General features: G+C 37.3%; 2 protein-coding genes across 2 annotated transcripts; both read right to left on the bottom strand.

The window, feature by feature from the left end:
- Nucleotides 1-5,552: 5,552 nt before the first annotated feature.
- On the bottom strand, nt 5,553-9,702 carry LOC126764659 (aminopeptidase N). Its single transcript, XM_050482319.1, has 6 exons — nt 9,097-9,702; nt 8,878-9,033; nt 8,345-8,819; nt 8,032-8,270; nt 6,001-7,237; nt 5,553-5,902 (listed from the first exon to the last, which is right to left on the bottom strand). Exons 1-6 carry the CDS (start codon nt 9,654-9,656, stop codon nt 5,675-5,677), a joined length of 2,895 nt encoding a protein of 964 aa, XP_050338276.1. The 5' UTR covers nt 9,657-9,702; the 3' UTR covers nt 5,553-5,674.
- Nucleotides 9,703-19,750: 10,048 nt separating this feature from the next.
- On the bottom strand, nt 19,751-23,025 carry LOC126762181 (aminopeptidase N-like). The gene is made up of 6 exons (XM_050478776.1): nt 22,466-23,025; nt 22,231-22,386; nt 21,694-22,168; nt 21,374-21,612; nt 20,041-21,277; nt 19,751-19,972 (listed from the first exon to the last, which is right to left on the bottom strand). The coding sequence occupies exons 1-6, from the start codon at nt 23,023-23,025 to the stop codon at nt 19,751-19,753; spliced, it is 2,889 nt and encodes a 962-aa protein (XP_050334733.1).
- Nucleotides 23,026-23,661: the final 636 nt, after the last annotated feature.

The raw sequence follows: 23,661 nt of genomic DNA, 5'->3' as shown, positions 1-23,661 counted from the left end.
TATCACTTTATTCTTTATCTTCCATATTCGTAAGAACGATTGAAAAAAACTTGAATAAATTAGAGAGAAAATGGTAAGAGGAAAAAATTGGTTTTGATGTAAATGCATTAGGGTGGTAAAAAATATATATAGTACATACGTATGATACTTAAAAATATTTTTCTTTTGTAAAATAATTATAAATATTTATAAATATTTATTTATATTTATGTATATATAACAATTTTTTTCATGTTTTTTTTCTAAAAAAATTTGCAATTAAAATTTTGTTAATTTGTTTTAACTCTTTAAAAATATCTGATTTTTTTGGAAAAACATATTCTAAACTCGGCAATTGCGACACCATTCCCAGTTGGCAGGACAACTCCTTAGATGATTATCTAAAGTGAAAAAACATGTTTTAGTAAAAACCTTAACTTAGAATTTGGACGAAAGAAAAAAACTGAAAATTGGTTTAGGGTAGACATTTTTACAAAAAAAAACTAAAATTTCAGTGAACATTTCTCGATATTTTTTTTTTTAAATAGTTGTAATCGAAATAAAAATCCTTCGTCCAAGAATTCTATCGCAAAGACCTGTGAAAGATTTCATGAAGATCGATTGAGTAGTTCTCAAGAAACCTTGTAAAACACGTTTAAAGACGGCGCACTTAGCCTAGCTAGCCTCGAACGCACATGTTCTCAAGTCTGTATCTCCGAAACTATTACTGAAATCAACTTGAAAGTTTAGGGTAATATTCGAGAGGTTGCAGAATTTAATAAGATAATAAAAAATCAATTGTTGAAACCCCTAAACCCATAACAAATAATATATATTTTTTTAACACTAAAAACATACGACTTGAAATAAATCATATTTGTCAGCAAGGACTTACTTTTAATGTAATTTTGCGCCGTAAAAATCAGGTCTTCACTAAAGACAGGAGAATCTTACTATTACACGCAAGCGAGGGAAGTTTAGAGGTTGGACAGCAACTGTTTCCAGCCTTTTTGGGCAGCTGGCATAATTTGTTCGGTTTACTACTCTCTAATACTTGACAAATTTAAGGCAGCAACTATTTGTTGTCGATGCGCCAAGCCTTGTTCTATCAGAAAATAATGCATAAATTAAATTAGGTATATTCGGTTGTTCACTAAGTAATTTTATTTGTTTTTTTAGTGCAATTCAAACACGATTGTTTTATTGTGTAAAACATTTTATGAAATCATATATAAAGGTGCCAAGTCTACAAAATATGGTGGGTGTGATAGCACAACCCATTCTAGCTGCAATAACTTTTGGTGAGTGATCAAACTTATAAGAGATCACGCATTATCCTGGTGGCGCACTACACATTTTCTCCTTCTCTTTGCGCGTATCACTCAATTTGGTTACAGCTGATCGCCATACACTTTAGAATTAATCGTGGCATTGTCAAGAAAAATCTTAAAATAAACGATCTCTTTGAAATCTCACCAAACATACAACATAACATTTTTTAAGAGCATTTTAACCGCATTGGCGTTCGGTTAAATATAGTATCTCCTCCGTACACAACACATGATTTTCGCCTTGCTTGAACTGCATTTTTACGCTTTTGATAGTAAAACAGAAAAGTATGCCGAAAATGCTGTTTTCGAGCTTTCATCTTCGATAAGACAACAAATAAAAATTGTTGCAACAAATTTACGAAAAATTTTACAAAAAAGCCCTACTATATCATACATATATTTACCGTTAAAGCGTTTAAGTGTGATTTTGGCTGCAAAAAAATTCAATAAGATCAACTGTTGGTTTCAAACGAAATTACTTAGTGAATGACCCAATATATAATATTCAAACGAAATAATAAATCATACTCCCATTGTAATTACTTACATATATGTACATATATATTCATAAACTCTCTTCTGTTGAGTACAACTAGTCACCTTTGCTATTGCTCTCACATACAAATTTCGTAGTAAAACAGTTGAACATATGGAGTAGAGAAATGACCAATCGAAAACTGTTATTATTACACAAACAATAAATACTGTAAATACTTGTAAATTATCACCATTTGATTGCTTTTTTTCAATTTCACAAGCAATTTCAATTTCATTAGCGTATGCATGCAAATATAAAGTGCTACGTGCCATTTAATATGCTCACAAGTATTATTTATTTATTCGAAATAATTAGTTGAGCTTGAAATTTGAGTGAATTTTGTAGACATTAAAAGTGTGTGAAATATTTTCAGGTGTTTCCTAAACTTCAAGCTAAAGATACGTACATGATATAATTATAATAATTATAAAGGCTATAGATCTGGAAACGTGTCATATATTTATTGAACAAAACTACAAGGAAATATGTCCAGTCAATTTCCATAAGAAACCATATATATAATATACGGAAACAAGTAAGGAAGGGCTAAGTTCGGGTGCAAGCGAACATTTTATGCTCAGGGGAATACTTTACGGGGTAAAATCAATCATATAGCATAAAGTCAGCCGGGTATTCTAAAATCCTGATAAAAGTTAAAAGGCGCTGGGTCAAGTTTTCGCTCAAATTTATCTATTTTAGGCACAAAGATATACTGTTATGAGTAAAACACGCTCTCTTATTTTCATTGGGATAACTTATGTACATATTGGCCGATATATGCGGTACAAAGTCAACCGGAAGTTCCAAAATCTTTATATTAAGTATATGGGGACTTAGGGAAATATTGGTCCGATTCAACACATTTTTGACATACAGACATACTATATATTTCAGTTATATATATCACAAACTGACCGACATTTTCGATCAAAAGTCAACTATAGGTACCGGGGTCTGAATATTCGGTACCTAGGCGCGTGAACAATTTTTATTGGATTTAAACATTTTTTGGTCATAAGTTGGCACACACTAAAGACATTATTCGTGCAAAGTTTTATTCCGTTATATTAATTTCATCTTGATTTGTGTACTGGAAACTGAACTGATTAAGTGGATTTTAAAGTTATGTTATATGGGAAGCAGGCGTGGTCGTTGTCCGAGTTCGTTCATTTTCGCACTGTGTCATAAGAATGTAAAAAGAATGTCACACATTAAATTTTGTCGAAATTGGTTGGTCGGGTCTCGGGATATGGGATTTCACCAAAAAGTAGGCGATGCCACCGTTATATGTATTGGGAGTGAGCGGGCTCATACTCCGATTTCATCCATTTTCACACTGCCGGTAGAAGTTCTTATAAGATTTGTACTCACCAAATTTGGTTGTTGTAGCTTAAGTGGTTTAGGATATACTTATGTACACTAAACTTGTTAGAGGGCGGGGCTACGCCCACTTTTTCACAAATTTTTGTCCATATGTGCCCCTTGCCACTGCGATCCCCTGTACCAAATTACAGTTTTATATCTTAATTTAGTGTTTAGTTATGGCACTTTATATGTAATCGGTTAGTCCGATTACGCCCATCTACGAAGTCGAACTTTTTTTGAACTAAGAAATACCAAGCTTCATCGAGATATCTCAAATTTTACTCAAGTTACAGCTTGCACGGACGGATGGACTATTTTATTATAAAGAGGATTTAAGGCAAATAAGAGCCGCAGCTGGCTCGGACAAATTCCAGCCGTGAAGCCCTATTTTCGATAACTTTTTTCAACCATTGGGGCCGTATGTCAGCTGTGACGTGCTGAATATTATTATTCAAGGTTCTTGTATTAATCGTCTTGACTGATATTGAATCGAAAACCTGAACTGATATTGAATCGAGCACCTCGCGTGTGCTCTTCCACCCGGACAACCTGACCTAGCCAGCGCAGCCGCTGTCTCTTCATTCGCTGTACACATCTGCATTAGTTTTGCGGGGATATCAAGTTTAGACATAGCGGCACAGAGGCAGTATTGAAATCAACGAAGAGGTGGTGAGTGTCGATCTTCCTTTCATGGGTATTTTCCAAGATTTGACGCATGGTGAAAATTTGGACCTTAGTAGACTTTCCAGGTCCAAAGCCACCCTGAAACGGTCCAATTCACATACTACGCTCGTTAAGACCTTATATGCGATTTTAAGAAGGTTTATCCCACCATAATTGGGGCTGATTGAGGGGTCTCGATTTTTGTGGATTAGACAGATCACACTTAGGTTCCAATCATCGGGCATGCTTTCATCCTACCATATCTTGCAAAAAAGCCGATGCATGCATGATTGTCAGTTCTTTGCTGCCATATTTGACTAGCTTGGCCGGTAATCCATCGGCCCTTGGGAAGTGTTCCCTCCATAACTTCAGGACATCAGTCACTACGTCACCTCTTTGGGACCTACAAGAGTATGCTCTGGTCTTGAAACTTTCCATTAGTTTGGAGTGGTTTCCCTTTGGATGCTAAATTTTTCAACTGTTGTATCAACGATGCCTTCTTTATCCACCCAAGCACAGCGCACACCCTCGTTAGGCGTCAATGTTAGAAAGTTAGCGCCCGTTGGGGCGTGGATTAGATCAAAATTATTAGCGTCAAACAAGTCGCTTTGATTTTTAAAATAAATATTCTCAAAGCTCTTATGGCATATCAAGATATGTCAAATCTAACTGAGGGTATCGCCAGTTACACAGACATAAGGTCTCCTAAAGTCACTTAGTTGTGTTAAACGGAAGATTTTGATAAATATAACTTCATATTTTTATCCATTAGTATTAGGTCTCACAAAAAACCGTTAAGTGAGCATATTGCGTAGGTATAAAAGTGTTAAAAAAGTTTGATAAGCTTGAGATATCCTGAGATAAACGCTTAGAAAAATTAATAGAACTGCCTGTTACTAAATTTATTTTTGTTTACTTTGAAAAGCACTGACTTATCGAACTCCCCTAGTGTTTATAAACTATAAGCGGAAAGATAGTCTTAACCTTCATAAATCGTCAAAAAGAACACAATCTCATAAATTTAAGGTAGTAATAAAAACTAAACGAAATATCGAATACAAATGAATTTACAACTATCACGAGTTCATTATTAGATTTTTAATGCTCTAGATAGGGTTCTTAGTTATTGCGAATTTAGTTGATAAGAATTGAATATTTATTACCAAATTTATAATAATAATTATTGAATGTAGTGTCGTCAGCTCTACTAGTTACAGGCTAACAGTGAACTGCAAATATTGCGTGTGTGTACTCTGTGGCCGTCGTAAAACAATAAATGATTTTTATAATGTCATTTGGTAGGCCAATAAATTTTGTTTAACTTTTTGTTTTTGTATTATTTCTGCCAAGTTAATGAGAGTACATATTACCATTCATTGATAAGACATTTTATGGTAACCGTTAGTTGTAAATTGTGTGGCGTGTGAGGTTTCACGTGTGTTGCTACAAAGAATGCTGTATCATTTACGAGCATTAATGAACTTTGACGAGCAGTTCTCACGCTTAATTTGATCATTTATTATTAGTATATGTACGTTTATAATATGATAATGTATGTTTATGAAGCGTACGACTGACTTTGCAGCGACTTTTCAACCAATAAGATATTTATTTCTAACGTAGGATTCACCTAAGCCACTCTAGCATACTTAAAGTTAAAAAAAATGTTTTGTGTGTAAAAATTTATTTATTATTATTTAATATCTTATTTACAAACTAGTTTCAATCACACAAATTCTGCGCCAAGAGTTGCCAATTATGTACAAATCTACATATTTCAAGTTATTAAACTAACATTTTAAAAATAACGTGCCAACACAACGGTGAACGCTGTGAACAGCGTTGCCAATGATGCGCTGAGCGTCGCGCTGCCAGATTTAACGACATTGGCATTCACCCAGGACATAATCGGAGCACGATTGTTGTTCAACCAGTCGAAATTAGTCTGCACGCGAGCCTTGACGACATCCTCCAAATTGGATTGCACCTTATTGCTGCCCTTAACCTTATCCACCAAGGCGAAATACTAAAAAAAAAAATAAAATAATTATTTATTGATAATTCCATGTAATTTTAGTATTTTTCAATATATATATATATTTTATTTGGCCAATTCATACTCACTTTGGCTTGCTGTTCCTCATTGACCACGTATGCGGCCATGCCTACCATAGCTGTATTGAGTGGATTCTCACCGCCGAAACCTGACGTCAAATTGCCGTAAGCCTCCCAATTTTCGCTGAGAAAATCAATGCTTACACTAAGTCCAACACTGCTGGCCGAATATGCTGCACTAAGTATTGTGATGCGCTCTTGTACACGCCACCCGGCGGACTCATCAATTGAGCTCTCCACGAAGCTTTTCAATTGTGATTCGGTTGTCGAGCAACCCAACGATGTGATGAGCGTACGACGCAATGCCTGATCATCGGAATCCATTAATCGATTATAGACGAAATTGAATTCGGCATCGCCGGATTGCTTTAGACCGTTACAATAGATTTGCAGTTGTAGATTTGGTTCGATTGCAATATTATTATTAACGAATTCTTTCAATTTGTTATTGGTCTCTTGAAGACAGCTCTCAATGCCAGCCATACAGGCAAGATTAATGGCGATATTACGTATGGATTTAGTGAGATGATGTTCGCCGCTTACGTCATTGATACCCAATTTTTCATAGATATTCGAAACCAATTCACCAATAAATAATTGGAAATTTTTATAATCCGCATCACCATTCAGGTAAGTATTGAAAGTAACAATTACGGAGTAGACTGTTGTCCATGGCGCATATTGATCTTCATTCGGCAGGTATTGTAGTAAATTCAAGAAGATATCCTGGCTAAGGCGTCCAGTCGAACTGAACTTGTAGGCATCAAAAATAAGCTGTGCACGATTACGTGGATCGAATTTGAAAGTTTGTGTTTGTAGCGCTTCACTAAGTAGTTTCCAATTTTGTTCATCATAATTGATGCGATAAAAACCGGTAGATTGTTTGTTCAGTAGCAGCCAGTCATCGGCTGCCAAATCATTGTCTTGGATTGCGATCTCTTTGACATTCAATAAGAAATGCGAAGCGGTGGTATTACGATGATCCGGATTCGCTTTGTGTGCATAGTTAAAGGGTATGTACCAAGTTTGATCCGATTTGGTGTTCGTATCGTCGTAGAAGGCATCCTGCTGTACGGTGAACGATTTGTTGTTGTAATTACGTGTAACGGTCAGCAGCGGATAGGTGGATTGACGAGACCAACTACCAAACATATTTTGCATTGTGGCTGGAATCGGTACGTTATTGGCACCGGCTGCAATGCCGAGCGATTCGAAAAGTTGCTCCTCATCAGCGGCACTGAATTGGCTGTTAAATAATGAGAATTATATACAATATAAGGAGTTTGTTTTACATATTTATATTATTATTATGAAATCAACAAATAAAAATGTGTTTAAAAGATCGGGGAATCTCAAACTGAAAAAAACTATAGGGGAAACTATAGTCATCATTCGACTGTACTGGATAAAGAAGTTTTTTTGAGAGTTCAATTTCTAAGTAAAACCGTTTTTCGAAAGTAAATTCGAAAATTGAAATTTTTGATCGTTTATAGCAGCAGAATATTCAATCGGTTAAAAATCCGGGTCCCTCGGGGTTATGTAGACCCGACTCTCGCGGGAACGAATTGTCGTTGTAGTATCGACATAGTTGTTGTCGTTGTTCTAACGGGTACCAAGCCTCCGTTAGGATGGTAAGTGTTAGTCAAGTTGTTGTCCATGTCATCTAACGGAAGGCCCAAGAGACGAGACTCAATACACGCCAATTCCCACAACAGCCGTTTCTACGCACCGGAATTGACCCGGATTTTATTCGGCTAAGGGCTGTTATTTCGGTGATCTAACCACGTTTAGATCGGTAAGTTTTAGTATCGATATAGTCGCTTCTTCTGAGTGCTGCTGTCTTATTAAGAATTTAATATGTGAAATTAGTAATCCGCACGTGAGTAACTCACTTAAGTTTTATAACTTGCAGGTATTCTTTTGATTTCTGATTATATGGTACCAGTCTGTTATTTGTACCAGTTGTATGTTTGATACGCAGTTTCCGATTATGCGATGTAGCAAGATATTTGTAATAAACATTTTACAGTTCGTTCTTACTTTGAGGTCAAATAGAGATTCAAGCCTTGACGGAAAACATTCTTAGGGAACGCGCTTTGCCACATGTACAGTACGGAACCAGCTTTCGAGTATGAAATAGAATCGTAACGGCTGGAAATTTCTGCTGGTGTTTGCACATAATGCGACATTGGAGGCATTTGACCCGTACCATCGGAGGTTAGTGCACGTTGATAGTCGCCAGTGAGGAACATTTGATACACATCCCATTCTGGGTAAGCCTAACGAGTAGAAGTAAAATTAAGCACGCTTAGAGTAATGCTACGTGAATTCTATCTGAAATGTTTGCGCTTACCTCGTCTGTTGCCTGCCAGGAGAACAATGTAGCAAAACCTTCTTTAAGCCAAAGATATGTCCACCACTTGATGGCTACCAAATTGCCAAACCACTGATGACAGTATTCGTGTGCAACAATGGTAGCGATATTGGTTTGTGTACTCGTGGTCGAGTTCTCGGTATTGTACAACATATACTCTTCGCGATATGTAGCCAAACCCCAGTTTTCCATAGCACCAGCAGCGAAATCGGGCACACCAACTTGGTAGATTTTCGGCAGTGCGAATTGCACATCGTAGTATTCCTCAAGACGACGCAGCAGCAATAAACCAGATACCAAAGCGAACTCTTGTTCATCCACAGTGCCGGGACGTGTGTAAATGCGTTGTGCACGCGCATTTAAGACACCTTCCGTATACTCAAAGTCGGACACAATGAACGCGACCAAATAAGACGGCATATTTACAGTTTTTTCAAAGACGGAATAGCCAGGCCTTGCGAAATAAAGGAGATATTATAGTTATGCTAAATATGCGACTAAAAATTACTTACGTGCTGAGGGTTTCGTCCAATGGCATGTTGGATATAGCATTATAAGAAGGATTATGATGAAGAATAATGCTGAATGTGGCACGTTTGGCTGGCTCATCGTAGCATGGAAAGGCGTGACGTGCATCGGTCGACTCGAATTGTGTGGTTGCCAAATAACTGTGTAAATTCGAGGTGATCAGCTTGCATGAATAAATTGAAATATTTAACATGGCCACTTACCGTTCCTGGCCCTGGAGACTAGTATATGTTGACAGGTAGAACCCAGCATTGTCCTCACGCAATTCACCCGTGTAGCTAATGGTTAAGTTCCAATTGCTGCCTTTGGTGAAGGTGAGTGTTTGATTGGCTGGCGTCAGACTCAGAAATTCGCGTTCTTCTTCATACGAAATATTTAAAGTTTCCTCAGTGGGATCGACTAGATCAGTATTTTTTATGGTCACTTTAACAATGCTCAATTGTCGTTGATGCAAAACAATTGTCGTTGTATCTTCGATCACTTTAATAACAATATTAACTGTGCCCTGGAAAGCCTTCGTGCCATTATGCACATTTGTCGTCAGTTCAACATCGTAGTGCACGGGTTCGGTGGTGTTTGGTAGCCGATAATCGAGATCAGCTCTCGGTGAACCACTGGTGCCGATTCTACCATTTATCAAACGCGCTGAAGGACTCTCATCGCCTATTGGCGGCAAACTGTACACACCAGCTTCACAATGTCCAATAAGGGCCAATGTGGCCAAAAGGACTATAACACACACTTGCAACTTGCTGCAAAACATTTCGCGATCTTTGCAGCCGCAGCTCAATTAACGAAATGCTGCGCATGGTTGAGAGCTATAGACTTTTAAAAGCTTGCTGTTGACTTCGGACTTCTTATCTCTCTGTAGGAATAATACGTGTATGTCAGTATATATGAACAATTTATGACTAGCGATCCGATAATGTATCTAATGGACTTCTGATTGGACGACACACTACTAGAACATGCTTATAAAGGCTCATTTAAACTAATCTATGATGTAGAAACAATGTGTTAACAAGCGTTCTAAGCAATCTACTACTACCAATGCATACTCAAGTACTCATTTGCCTTATGTATATAGCAATTTGGAGTGGCCGTTTGAGAGGCGTCAAATTTTAGTATTTTTATTGCTGTAGATTTTTTTTGTCTTTTTATCTATATGACATACATTTTACTGTTATGACACTCGCACTATTGCAAATAACGTTCATTCACATTTGCAGAAGTGTTTAGTTCAATTGTATCATGATATGCTTATTTATTTGATATAGACTCGTCGAAATAATTATATTTGTATCACAAGCACAAATGAAAAATAAGTAGATACGTATCTACATATGTATATGAAGATACACTTGAGACACTAACCAACTTTTAGTCTCCGTCATTGTTGAGAAATCACTTTAGCTGCGTTTAGTCCTGGAATGACCATTTCTTAACAATCAAATACTTATTTGTTAATCGCTTCCACTTATGTATTGCTAAGCTCTTTAACGCGTTGGTTTTATCATAATTGGTTGAACTTGACCGTTGAAATTTGTTTCACTGATTCCTAGAGATAGGATTTGAAGAGAAAAACTTCAAAACTTGTTCATGTCTGCTAGCGGTACTAATTAAATTTAGCTGCTTGCGCATAGCGAAACATTGGCAAATCGAGTGAGCGACTGGTATAAGTTTAGTAGTGGAATTAGTTGGCTCCGATTCGCTTAAGTTTTGAGAGTGACAATTCGAATTCGTATAAACTAGTTAAAACTAGTTGGAACAAGAGTACGAAACTCGTATAAATTAGTTAAAATTAGTAGAATTTAGTTGGTCTAAGTTTTGAGAATAACAATTCGAAGAACAACTGGTCGAATTAAAATTGGTTTGCCTCGTTTCGGCTTACCTTTGAGTGTTATAAACCGAACAAGTAACTGTTATAAATTATTTAAAATTAATCGGCTTTGATTCAAGTAACTTTGAAGGTTACACATTGAACAAGCAAATGTTATAAATCACTTAAAATTAGTCGGCCGTGCAGAGTGACAAATCTTTAAAGCAACTGCTAAAACTTAAGTAAAATTAGTTTGATTCGATTCGCCTGATCTATGGGGGTGAGAAATCGAACAAACAACTGGTATAAACTAATTAGATTCACTTAATAAAGAAAAGTAATATTTTATACCAGTTATCCATGAGATATCTATACACTCATTTATGTATAATTCCACTGTTGTTTTTGTTTTCAGCCTTTAATTTTTTTGACAAGCGAGCAGAAATGTAGGGTTCTGAAGACAGTTTCTATACCGTAGTGAGTTTAAATGAAACTATGTTTTCAGTGCTGATAAACTCAATGCTTTTCTGGTCGAATTTTTCAACGAAACATTGTAAGCAGCAAGCTGTTAGCAAGATATTCAAATTTATTTCTGAGGTTTTAAAAACCATTGCGATAAAGCGAGGCTATTGCCCTCATACAAATAATTCACGGTAAACCATCTCGGAGATCACAAATATCACGGAGTCATTAGGTGAGTTAGTAAAATTAGACACTTTCAATAGCAGATTGCCAGAACTCCTCTTGTGTATAGAATACCCACCTTTTGAGAGGCATACATTTTTCAGTAATTAAAAAGAAAATTTTACTTTTCACCTAAGGGCATTTTCGATGGGATTCTAGGTTAAGTCGCCATCAATACACTAGCCGTTTAAAACTTATAAGTCTGCCTGCCTATACTTACGTGTCGTAGAGATATACTAGGTGTTATATTCTTAGAAAAAAATATAGAATGGAACAGTTAGCAGTTCTTTCGTAACAATTGTTTAAAAAGTATTTTAAATCTTAGCTGTTGAAAGTTGCATTTCTGTAGCTGAGTAGTTTTAGACCTCCATGCTTAAAAAAGTCTCTTGCCTTTCATGACTAGGTTGATTGCACAAAACTTCTTAAAGATCAATAAGAGATTCCTGGTAGAGGTGTAAGTCTTTCTAGAAGAAAAATAAATGCCTAAAAATGAAAATCAATCATTAGACAGTCCTTGCTTGGTTTGGTACTGTACTGAGGCAACCAAAGGGAATCCCGCTAAATTTTTCCTATCAACATCCTTGGCGTCATAACATTGGATAATTAATATACTCGAAGATATTTAATAACATTAAATCGTAACTATAAATCAAAGACTCAACGCCATTAATAATACGTTTCATGACATCCCGGTAATCGGGAATCATTATTTCGAAAAAAATTAGGGAATTTGGAACCAATCGTGCTTCACTCTTAGGTCCAAATGATCCCTCAAAATGGTTTTCACCGATCCTTCCGATATTCCAATGACGCCAGTAAGATCTCTGACTGTTATTCGTTGATTTTCAAGCACCAATTCCTTTATTTTATTGACGTGTTGATCACAAGTTGATGTTGATGGCCATCTTGGATGTGGTTCCTCGTCAACTCGGTCTCGAACTTCTTTGTTTTCACTCATCGTAAAAATCACCAAATGCACTTTGTGTATTTCAGTAAGACAAGCTTATACTAATCACTAATTATTAGCTTGATGTGTCATTTGGCGCAGATGTCACTGACATGCAAACCAACGTAGAAAATTTTAAATTAAAAAGTCTAACTATTTTTTGCCCACAGTATACTTCAATAAGCCTAACAATTCTTGCTAATCTTCATTTAATGTATATGTATATAGTTATTTGCGTTCAAGGGTACTTTGTGATATTGATGGGATTTCGGTTTTTATCAATCATAAATTATAGTAAATCTTATCAACTGTGTTGTTAGGCTTGTTTCTAGGCAAATTTCGGGGGTTCGGGTGCCATTTTATCACTATTTATAAACTATATTAGCGGACAGTTATATAGTTTAAATTTATACTTGTGCTTAGATTAAGCGAAACACGTTCTCGCATGCAGTATTGCGCACATACTTAATTGAATCATTTGTACACCCTTATATTGATACATGTACATATGTATATTGGTATATACATTGAAGTATGTGCTTAAGTTGAAGAACTTTTTGTAAATACGAACAACGGTACTCACACGTTCCATTTTGAAGCATCTACAATGAAATGTTCTCTTCGCCATGTTCCCAAATTATATAATTTTAAGTTCGATCAGTTGTTTTCATTTGACAACATATAAATCACATCTCGATATAAAACTTAGCACAAATAAATTCTTCAAATCTAATCGATATATGTATATGGTTGTTTTTATGGGGAAAACATCAATCAATACATACATCTCCATCATCAAAAGTCTTTTGTTTTTATTTCTCTTCTTAATAATAATGTTTATAATAGTTTGTGCGGGGTGGATGCCGCGCAAGATCACTTTTGACTAAAAACCAACGACGAGTAGATGATTCGGAACAGCTTGCGTTAAATTTGGAGTGTTTGGAGATGTTCAAGCGTAATAAACCCGAGTTTTTGTGTCGTTATGTGATAATGTATGAACCATGGCTCCATCATTGCACATACGCGTAGTCTGCAAACGATGAACCCGATCTTAAGCGTGGAAAAACGCAAAAGTCGGCTGGTAAGGTTTTGGCGTCTGTATTTTGGGATGCGCATGAAATACAGGGTTTGTGCAGAAAGTAATAGTACTGAGTCAATTTGAAAAAAATTATTGAACCAATTCTTACAATTCTTTAAAAACTTTCAAAATAGGCTCCTTCTGCGTCGATGCAGCGCTGCCAACGCGATTTCCAAGCATTGTAGGTGTCAGGGAAGGCATTCTCCGAAATAGCCTTGAGAGTCCCTCTGTCGTCTCAAAATTCATGTCTTTCATCGACATTTTCAGGCAAGGAAACTAAAAAGGCCGGGACGTCACATCCAATCCGCCGCGATGTCTTTTCGGACCCGATTTAACCTTCGTTTGAGTCTCTTAAAGATTTCCACGTAAAACTTGGCGTTGACGGTTTATTCGGGAGGAAAAAATTCATGGTGGACGATGCCTTTGATGACAAAAAATACAATGAGCATCGTTTTCACTTTGGATTTGCTCATTCATCAGTGACCTCTTTCCGGTCCTCTAAAAAGGTCTGATGACACCGAAATACACCACTTCTTGCTAAATCAACATCTAAGTAAGCCTGCTTGATTATATCAAAGTCTCTGTTGCAGATTTACTGAGTTTTACACAGGATTTAATCGCGTACATTTGCTCTAACGAACGAAAGTTGTAGGGTCGCTATATTCAGACTCTTGAAGGGAATTATGTTGAATTAGAAAAACAAATATTGCCAAAAAAATGTTTGTTTGCTATGGTAGACCGAGAACTTTTCAATTGACTTGTTATTTTGCTGATGTCAGAAAATACTCCCATAGTTTTTATGATACTAATTGGAAATTTTACATGCGTCCCTTCCACCTCAAAGTGTTGCTCATTTGTCCGAACTGTCGATATCGCACCACTATAGGATATAGCTGCCATACAAACTGAAAGACTAAAAGTAAATTGCTGACAAAGCGATGCTATGCATGACTATGTAGTTTGGACATTGCGTTCAACAGTTGTAGACGTGTAAACATGGAGTTCAATAACCCCGAAATTCGCGCTTGTCCTTCGTCAAAGGCAAATCACCATGATAAGCCAGCTGGCGGAAGACCTGTGACGCCGAATACCGATCAAATCATGGAAAACATCGAGTTAGACCGGCATGTGGGATCTCATGACATCGCCCAGAAGATGGGAGTTTGTCATCAAACCATTTTAAACCATCAGTAGAAGGCTGGATACACAACAAACTTGATATTTGGGTGCCGCATGATTTGACGCAAAAACCTTCTGGACCGAATCAACGCCTGCGATATGCTGCTGAAACGGAACGAACTCGATCCAGCCTAGCCTATTTTGAAAGTTTTTAAAGAATTGTACAGATTGGTTCAATAAATTTTTTTCAAATCGACTCAGTCCTATTACTTTCCGGACAAACCCTGTGTTTCTTTCAAATGTTGGCCGTGATCAGATCGCTGAACAAAATTTGGTTCGGAAACGTCGGAAATTCTTGTAACTTTCCAAAAGCCTATAGAGCAAAGAAATGTCGCTTGGGAAGCGACGCGGCGTCAGTTCTTGTATAAGCTTTTGTACGTTTTCAATTTAATATATCGACGTAAAATGCGTCAAGTCGTTCCATACGTCAGTCCGAGTTGCTGCGAACGGCGCCAAATCCATTTTCTACGCCCTTTGTGAACACCGTCAGCTACGGCTGCTATATTTTCTTCATACATGTTGGACGTGGTCTTTTCGTTCGAATACTAATCAATAAGGAATGCTGGGTGTCAAGATGGGTGATGGCGTTGCAAATACTACGCTCAGTAGGTTGATTATGTTGACCATAAGTTGAGTGAAACACTCGAAACAAATTCTTTACAGAACTCTAATTTTTGTAACAAAATTGAATTGAAAGCCTTCTATCTGGGTGCTTGAAAAGTTACAGCTCAATTTTGTGTATATTTGTCGTATATAATTCCTTAAAAGCAGTATTTTTGCAAAGTTATTGGTTTTTGATTTAAATAATGCAAAGTGAAAATGGAATTTGAAATTGTGATATATGGGAAGTAGGCGTGGTTGAAGTCCGACTTTCCCAGCGCAATAAACGAATACAAAAATAATGTTACGATTGTTAATTTTTTAATATTGGTAGATTATAACAAAAGATTTCACCTACAATTGGGCGGTGGTGATTTCAATCCCTTTAAATTTTTTCCGTGTCATTGAGAGTATGGAATTTGATGTTTCTAAAGTATTTATTTGGTGGGTTATCGCAGTTTTAGTAGATTTCAAGCTTTAAAAAGGTGGGATTTTGTTATCATCGTGATTTTAGCATTGTTCCTACCAAGTTATTAATTTAAATTGTTAATTGACATTTTTTCCGACTTTAACAATAATGTTACGATTGTTAATTTTTTAATATTGGTAGATTATAACAAAAGATTTCACCTACAATTGGGCGGTGGTGATTTCAATCCCTTTACATTTTTTCCGTGTCATTAAGAGTATGGAATTTGATGTTTCTGAAGTATTTATTTGGTGAGTTATCGCAGTTTTAGTAGATTTCAAGATAACCGCTTTATAAAAGGTGGGTGTGGTTATCATCTGATTTTAGCATTGTTCCTACCATAGCCTTAATTTATTGTTAATTGACATTTTTTGGGTGTGACAATAAACCGATTACGGCCGCCTACAATATCGACGATGGTCAAAGAGACAGTCACTCGGATTTGAGTACGTACGTCATTTTGATTATTTATATTATATATACTACACAATAGCTATCTCGATTAGATCTAGGTGATACAAACAACTTGAAGGTGAAGAAACCATTATTGACTTGAAAAATAAAAATTGAAATTTGACAGTATGGCATATTTGCACGATAATCATAAAAATTATTATTTTAGAGAATTATGCATTACGTCACGTATGCGCAACTAAGCCAAGTTACGTAAATTTGATTTAGTGGGTTAAAAAGAAATAAATCAATCGTGTTACCTTATCGTATCTTACGAACGCTATAAAGCCATTAAGACGGTTTTATTTATGTTGAGTCACTTAAGTGGGCGACGAAAAGTATTGATGGCAATATAATACATTTTGACAAAAACGTACCCGAAAAGTGTAAGTAAAACACGGAATATTTAATTATGCATCAATATTTATTTTGTCGCCTTCAAAGTAAAACCCTCCAGATGTAATACATTTATGGAAAAGATTTTTTCAGTCTTCAAAACCCTTTCATAAACACTTTTATTATGACCTTCAGAGAATTTTGTTTTATCTCTTCGATCAGCGGCTTTTCGAGCGGCTTAGGCGTGTTTTTTTTGGATTCAGCACATTTTTTCCCTCCATTCCGATGATTGTTGACTTGTTTGCAAATCAAATTCACAAACACATATCTCATCGGCAGTTATAATGCTCTTCATGAATGTGCGATCGGAATTCGCACGAACAAGAATATCCAGAAAGATCGGTTTACGGTATTCTTTTTGATAAAAATTCAGCTTTATCGGGATGAGTCGAGTAAGAACGCGTTTTGTACCCAAAATATCCACCAAAATCATTCGAACGGACTCACGAGAGATGTGGAGCTCTCTTGCCATTTCTCTAACGCTTGCCTGAGGGTTTTCGGTCATATTTAGCACAGTAATTAAGGACAGTCCTACCAACTTAGCAATGTATATATTTTTGAAATATCATTTAAGCGGGGAATTTAATTAAAATTTCTTCGTGTTTTTTTTATCACAATGTAATGTGTTAGAAATAATAGAAACGTTTAAGATACTGCAGTTCAAAACTGATTTCTTCTTTAGAAAGCAATTTAGATTATTACGAATCCATTGGCACGTATTCTTCATAATTTCATTTATGCCTTCGTGATCTTGTAAGTATGTCGGGAAGGGGAAGAATTTCATTGACGGAAGACGATAATGAAGAGAAATAGTTAAAATGCGTTTAATCTCATTTTGGCGATTCGACTAGTGAACATTAATGAAGGTACACTTAGAAAGTTTAACAGCCGCTAAAAAAAAGTGTTAAATTCGCGTGGTGGTTATTTAACAACGGTATTATGCGTTATTCTTCTTCTTCTTTACTGGCGCAGACACTGCTAACGTGATTATAGCCGAGTTAACAACAGCGCGCCAGTCGTTTCTTCTTTTCGCAACGTGGCGCCAATTGGATATTCCAAGCGAAGCCAGGTTCTTCTCCACTTGGTCTTCCAACGGAGTGGAGGTCTTCCTCTTCCTCTCTCCGTGTTATGGGTTTAAAATAATTATGTATTTTGTCTAAACAGTGTTTATATCTCAATGGCGAAGAGATTTCAGAAGAACTCCGACGGACATGCGTTTAGAGCAGTAAAAGGATTGACTTGTATCATGGTATATTATTATATACTATTAGGGGATGCAAACCTAGAATATAGAAAGAGAATTCCAACCAAGATTTCGCAACTTGTGAAAAAATGTTTATAGTTTTTAATAACACTTTAAAAACTCATATGAAATTTGATGCCTTCGAAGCCGTCACTAATTTCAACTACACTGCCAGTCCAGTAATACAATGCTACTTGGTTTCCGCATTTGATTACCTTGTAACCCCTAAAGCTTTCGAAAGAGCGAAACTCTGTTTGGGGACCTGCTGCGTTGTCGAGAACGTAGCCTGAAACTAGACTCAATAATCTGAAGAGTGATACGGTGAAGTTGCCGTTTATGACAGCCATCTCTGGCCCCATCACTGAAGTGCCTTGGTGCTGCTGCACTGTGTTACTCTGTTCTCCCTTGTTTGGGTTTGAGTTCCCATCGCTTCGTTTTGCTTGCGGTTTCTTTTCTGGGATACACTTTGTCTATTTAGTTCGACGGTGGGTCCAGTACGATATTAGTTGAAAATTTTGTTAAAAGCTTACGAAGAAACTGTTTGCGACGGTACATTATCTTGGGGCCAAAAGTTGTCAGTTTGCGTTCCAAAGCAAACAGGACTAAAAAAAAAACTGAATAAATGGTTTTTTTGGCAAAATCAATTTATTTTATTCAAAATAGTCTCCTACTGCTTCAAAACAGACTTTTGCACGGTCCAAAGGCATGTCGAACGAGTGTTTTAGCTCGTTGGCCGGTATGGTTGCCAGCATGCCGGTGTAAGCCGTTTGAATGGCTTTTACGTCTGCATAACGCTTTCCTTTCGGCAAATGCATTTTTCCGAAAGGAAAGGTGCCATATCAAGTGAATACGGGGAGTGGTTAATGGTTAAAATGTGATTTTTGGTCAAATAATCGGTTTAATGATGTCCTTCGAGTGTTAGATTCTGAGCAATTTTTGGTCGTCAGTCAATTAGTGCGGAACAAACCGTGCACACACCTTTCGTAAGCCCAAATGTTCGGTCAAAATGCGATAAATCGATGTTTCAGAGATGTTCAATTCCATTTCCATGAATTTCAATGATGATTTCGGCTGATTTTTGGTGAATTCACGCACAGTTTCGATGGAATTTGCGGTGATCACGGATTTTGATTGGCCCACATGTTGATCGTCATTTATGTCCTCACGGCCATTTTGAAAACGTTGAAACCACTAGTGCACTCTGCTACGGCATCGGCAATCATCGCCATAAACTTGTTTCATCAATTGAAACGTTTCGGTAAAAGTTTCACCAATTTTAAAACAAAATTTAATGTTGGCTCTTTGTTCGAAGCTCATTGTCGCACCGATAACACAAACATACTGACACTTAAAACGCAATAACTTCACTTTCAATCAATGAAATGTCATGAAATTCTCACTGAACAATCGATAAAGACTAACGATAAAGATTCTAACGCACCAGTCGATAACGCCAACAGGGGTTAGATTCAAAAAATCCTATTTACTTAGGAAAGCTCCTTGTATGTAGCGCCTTTGAAAATTTTTTGAAATATTACTTGTGAATATAGTTATAGATGTATAGATAAAATGTTTGGTCGACCTGTTAGTTTCTTAGCAAGCATTACGATATTCTCACCATTTACAAACATTAGATTTTAGATACTTGGAAAATAAAGACATCCTACACCATCCCTCTAAGTGTTTCACATTTCCTTAGAATTCTTAACAGTAAAGCAACAAAAGGAGAGTACAACTTACTATTTTTTTACGTTGATCGAAGATTTCTATAAAATCTAAGTACTATTACTGAACCTTATGATCTTATCTAAATAAAAATTTTGTATATATTTTCGGTTGTGATCAATAAATAGCGGTAAATTTTTGAAACAGTTTTTTTGTAATTTTTTTTCTTTTAATTTTTCATCTACATATTATTTCACAGTATTCTACTTATGTCTATTAAATATTGCCTGAGTAGGTTCGTATCGCTTTTAATACATCCAGTTATTTACCAAAAGCGGGCCAGCGCCACAACCAGCGCCATGAACACCGACAAGAGGGATGCGCTGAATGTTGCACTGCTGCTGCGATAAGTTTTCACGAATGATAAGACCTGTGCGCTATTTTTATCCAACCAATCAAAGTTCACTTTCATGTTTGCTGTCACAGTGTCCTCCAGATTTGCTGCCACTTTGTCGCTACTCTTCACTTTAGTGACAAGAGCCAAAAGCTACAATGAAATCATTGTATATTAATTGGCTGTTTGCGTCTAACCATTATTCATTCGATAACACTTACCTTCGCTTCTTGATCTCTATTATTAACATAATTAGACATGCTCACGATATCACGACTCAATGGATTAGTAGCGCCTGTGTTGGTCGAGAGGCTAGCGTATGCTTCCCAGTTGTTGCTGAGAAAATCAATGCTGAGTAACAAACCGGTGGAACCACGCGAGTAAACCGCACTCAAAATTGTTGTGCGTTGCGTACTGGTCAATGAGTTAGTAGTATCAATAGAACTCTTTACAAACTTCTCCAATTGCGTGGTGCTCTGAGAACAACCTAGGCCGCTAAGTAGAAGGGAACTGTAAGTCGTGTCGGTTGATGTAAGCAAGTCATTGTAGAAATAATCAAAATCGGTATCGCTGGCACGACGAAGACCATTGCAGTAAGCCTGCGATCTGGTATTAGGTTCGATGGGACTACCACCATTAATGACCGTCTTCAATTTGTTATTGCTATCGACGAGACAATTCTCAAGACCAAATGTGCAGGCAAGAGTAACAATTGTACTACGTGTGTATTTACGCAAAAACTGTTCGCCGGGCACATCATTCACCTGCAACAATTCGTAGGCGTTGCTAACCAGCGATTGGATGAATAATTGAAATTGTTCATAGTCCGCATGTCCGTTGAGATATCCATAGTAGTTGGTAATGATGGAACTGGCGATGTACCAAGGTGCATACTGATCCTCACCGGGCAAGTATGCGAGCAAACGCAGGAGAATAGCATGTTCCAAACGGTCATAGGTAACGAACCTGTACGCGTCATATAAGAGTTGTGCGCGATTACGGGGATGTACAATTGTTGGACGTTCCACCAAGCCATCGGCAATTAGCTGCCAATTGCGCGTATCATAGTTAATACGATAATAACCGGTGGATTGTTTGTTTAAGATCAGCCAGTCATCAGCGCCAACAGAGGTATCTGTAATATTGATTTCCTTGACATTGAGCAGATAGTGGGAGGCGGTGGTATCACGGTAATCAAATTTCGAGCGTGACACGTAGTTGAAGGGCACGTAGAAGGTTTTGTCCGAAGTAAGTGTTTTATTGTCATTGTAGAAGGTTTGTGTGACGGTGAATGTATTTGTGTTATAGTCGCGCGTCACTGTGAGTAGCGGATAACCGGATTGCTGTGACCACGTTGGGAACATAACCCGTATGCTGGCGGGTATGGACACCTGTTGCTCATCAACTGCGCTCTGCAGAGCGTCAAATAGATCCCATTCCTCGGCGGAGCTGATGGCGCTGTTTGGGAAAGAAGATACAAAGGAAATAATATACATATTAGTAACGTGATATTACGGAGTTCGGAAGCTTCTAGAGCTGCTAACGCGAACTTACTTTTTGGTCAGATATTTGTTTAAAGCGCTGCGGAAGACCTTATCACCCAAAGCGTGTTGCCACATGAACAGCACACTTGATGGCTTGGCATATGATGAAGTGCCGTAACGTGCCGATATCTCAGCCGGAGTTTGTGCATAATGCGTCAGGGGCACTACAGTGCCCTGGCCATCATAAATTAGTGCTGATTGATAATCCGCTGTGTGCATCCTCTGATAAACATCCCATTCGGGGAAAATCTAAAGTAAAACAAGGGACAGTATTAGATGCTTATTAGCTTCTTGCACGATTTCTGTTTAGTAAACCCGGCAGAGACCCACCTCATCCAACACTTCGTATGAGTAAAGTGTGGCAAAGCCTTCTTTTAGCCACAAATATGTCCACCATCTGACCGCAACATGATTACCGAACCATTGATGTGTAAGCTCATGCGCTATAATATTGGCAATAGAAAATTGAGAAGCTGTGGTTCCAGTGGTTTTGTTATAAAGCAAATACGCTTCACCATAGGTTACCAAACCCCAATTTTCCATAGCACCACCCTTGGAGGGTATTGCAACCTGCGCCAATTGTGGCATTACGAAGGACACATTGTAGTAATCAGCCAAACCTTGTAGGACCAACATGCCCGTTACTAGACCAAATTGATGATTTCCTACTTCCGATGGCTTAGAGTAAAGGCTATGCGGCAACCCGAATAATGAACCCTCGGTATATGCATAATCTGAGATGTGGAAAGCAATCAAATATGTGGGTATGGTCACATTCGTTTTGTCGAATACGGTCACACCGGTGCTGTAAATTGAGAGTTTTTTGTTTTCAAACTTAAAACGCATAAAGCATATCCAGTTTCTTACGAGCTTGCTGTTTCGTTTTTCGGCATATTGGATATGGCATTGTAGGAAGCATCATGCCTGATGGTAATCGTAAACGTTGCACGTTTGGCTGGTTCGTCGTAACATGGAAAAGCATGTCGGGCATTTGTCGATTCAAATTGTGTTGTGGCCATATAACTGTAAATGTTGGAAATACATATTCACTCTGGCACTTCTATGCGTCAACATAAATAAGGAAATTTTTCACAATACTTACTGTACTTTATTTTCAGCATCAGTGTAGGATGTTATGTGAAAACCGCTGTATGCCGTATGCAGTTCTCCTTTATATGTGATGGTCAAAGTCCAGTTGGTGCCCTTGTTCAAATTGACGGTGGCAAGTTGTGGCGTTAATGAGAGAAATTCCCTTTCTAGTTCGTAGGTGGGTACCAATGCATATTCAATGCCACTTTCGTTTCTTATGCTGGCCTGGAAGTCTTCCAGCTCACGCGCATGCACTACAATAGTCCTTGTGTCCTCGACAACGTTGAACAAAATCTGTACTTTGCCTGTGAAATTTCTTGTACCGTTATGCACATTCGTCGTCAGTTCGATGTCATAGTGTATGGGTTCGGTATTGTTCGGTAAACGATAGTTAATATCGGCGCGCGGATTGAAACTGATTCCTGCATCCGGTTCCGCGATACGTGAACTGGACTCTGCTGGGATCTCCGGTGGCAGAAATCCTATTGTCGCTTCGGTCGCAGTGAAGCCCGAAACTATAATGGCCAGCGTAGCCAAAAGGACGACGTTTACTTTCAGTTTACTGCGCATCATTTCGTGAACCAATCGGCCGTAGTTCAAGAAACAAACTACTAGTTGTACAATTAAAAAGGGGTAATTTAAAGGTTTTGTGTCGGTCCGGATTCGGTGCATCGACAAAAAATTTGATTACTTATCAGTAAAATTGGACTACATTCTTCATATGATGGATTAACATGCATTTGTTTTTATTGTGTTGAAATTCATTCGAAGTTTGACTTAGAACTTATATTTGCTATCTTTATTGCATTTTAGTGGCCGATTTTGGCAGGTTAGATAATTTTTACATTTTTATTAAAGCAATCAATATAAGGTAGTACAAACACTACCGGATCTGGTTAGATGAAGGAGGATCGTTATTAGTGCAAATACTTTGTATAAAACTATGTAAACATTTCTTCAAGTAAAGAAAAGGGATTTCGCCAAAATTAATTAAGATATCAGTCAATAGTAGAAAAATAGAAAAAGCTGAAGATATTTTCTGAGTCTTAATTAGCTGCGCTACCTGAAAAAAGGTATTTTTTGTTTCTCTTTAACGCTTTCAAATGTGGTAAGCATGAATTTTTATCGGAAAGTGAGTTGTTCTTCAAAATCGCATATAAGATTATATAGAGCATATTGAGTGAAAGACTGAAACCCACCATAAAAAAA

Source organism: Bactrocera neohumeralis, chromosome 2 (genome assembly GCF_024586455.1).
Source record: "Bactrocera neohumeralis isolate Rockhampton chromosome 2, APGP_CSIRO_Bneo_wtdbg2-racon-allhic-juicebox.fasta_v2, whole genome shotgun sequence".
NCBI lineage: Eukaryota > Metazoa > Arthropoda > Insecta > Diptera > Tephritidae > Bactrocera > Bactrocera neohumeralis.
This window is presented reverse-complemented; position numbering and strand designations above follow the sequence as displayed.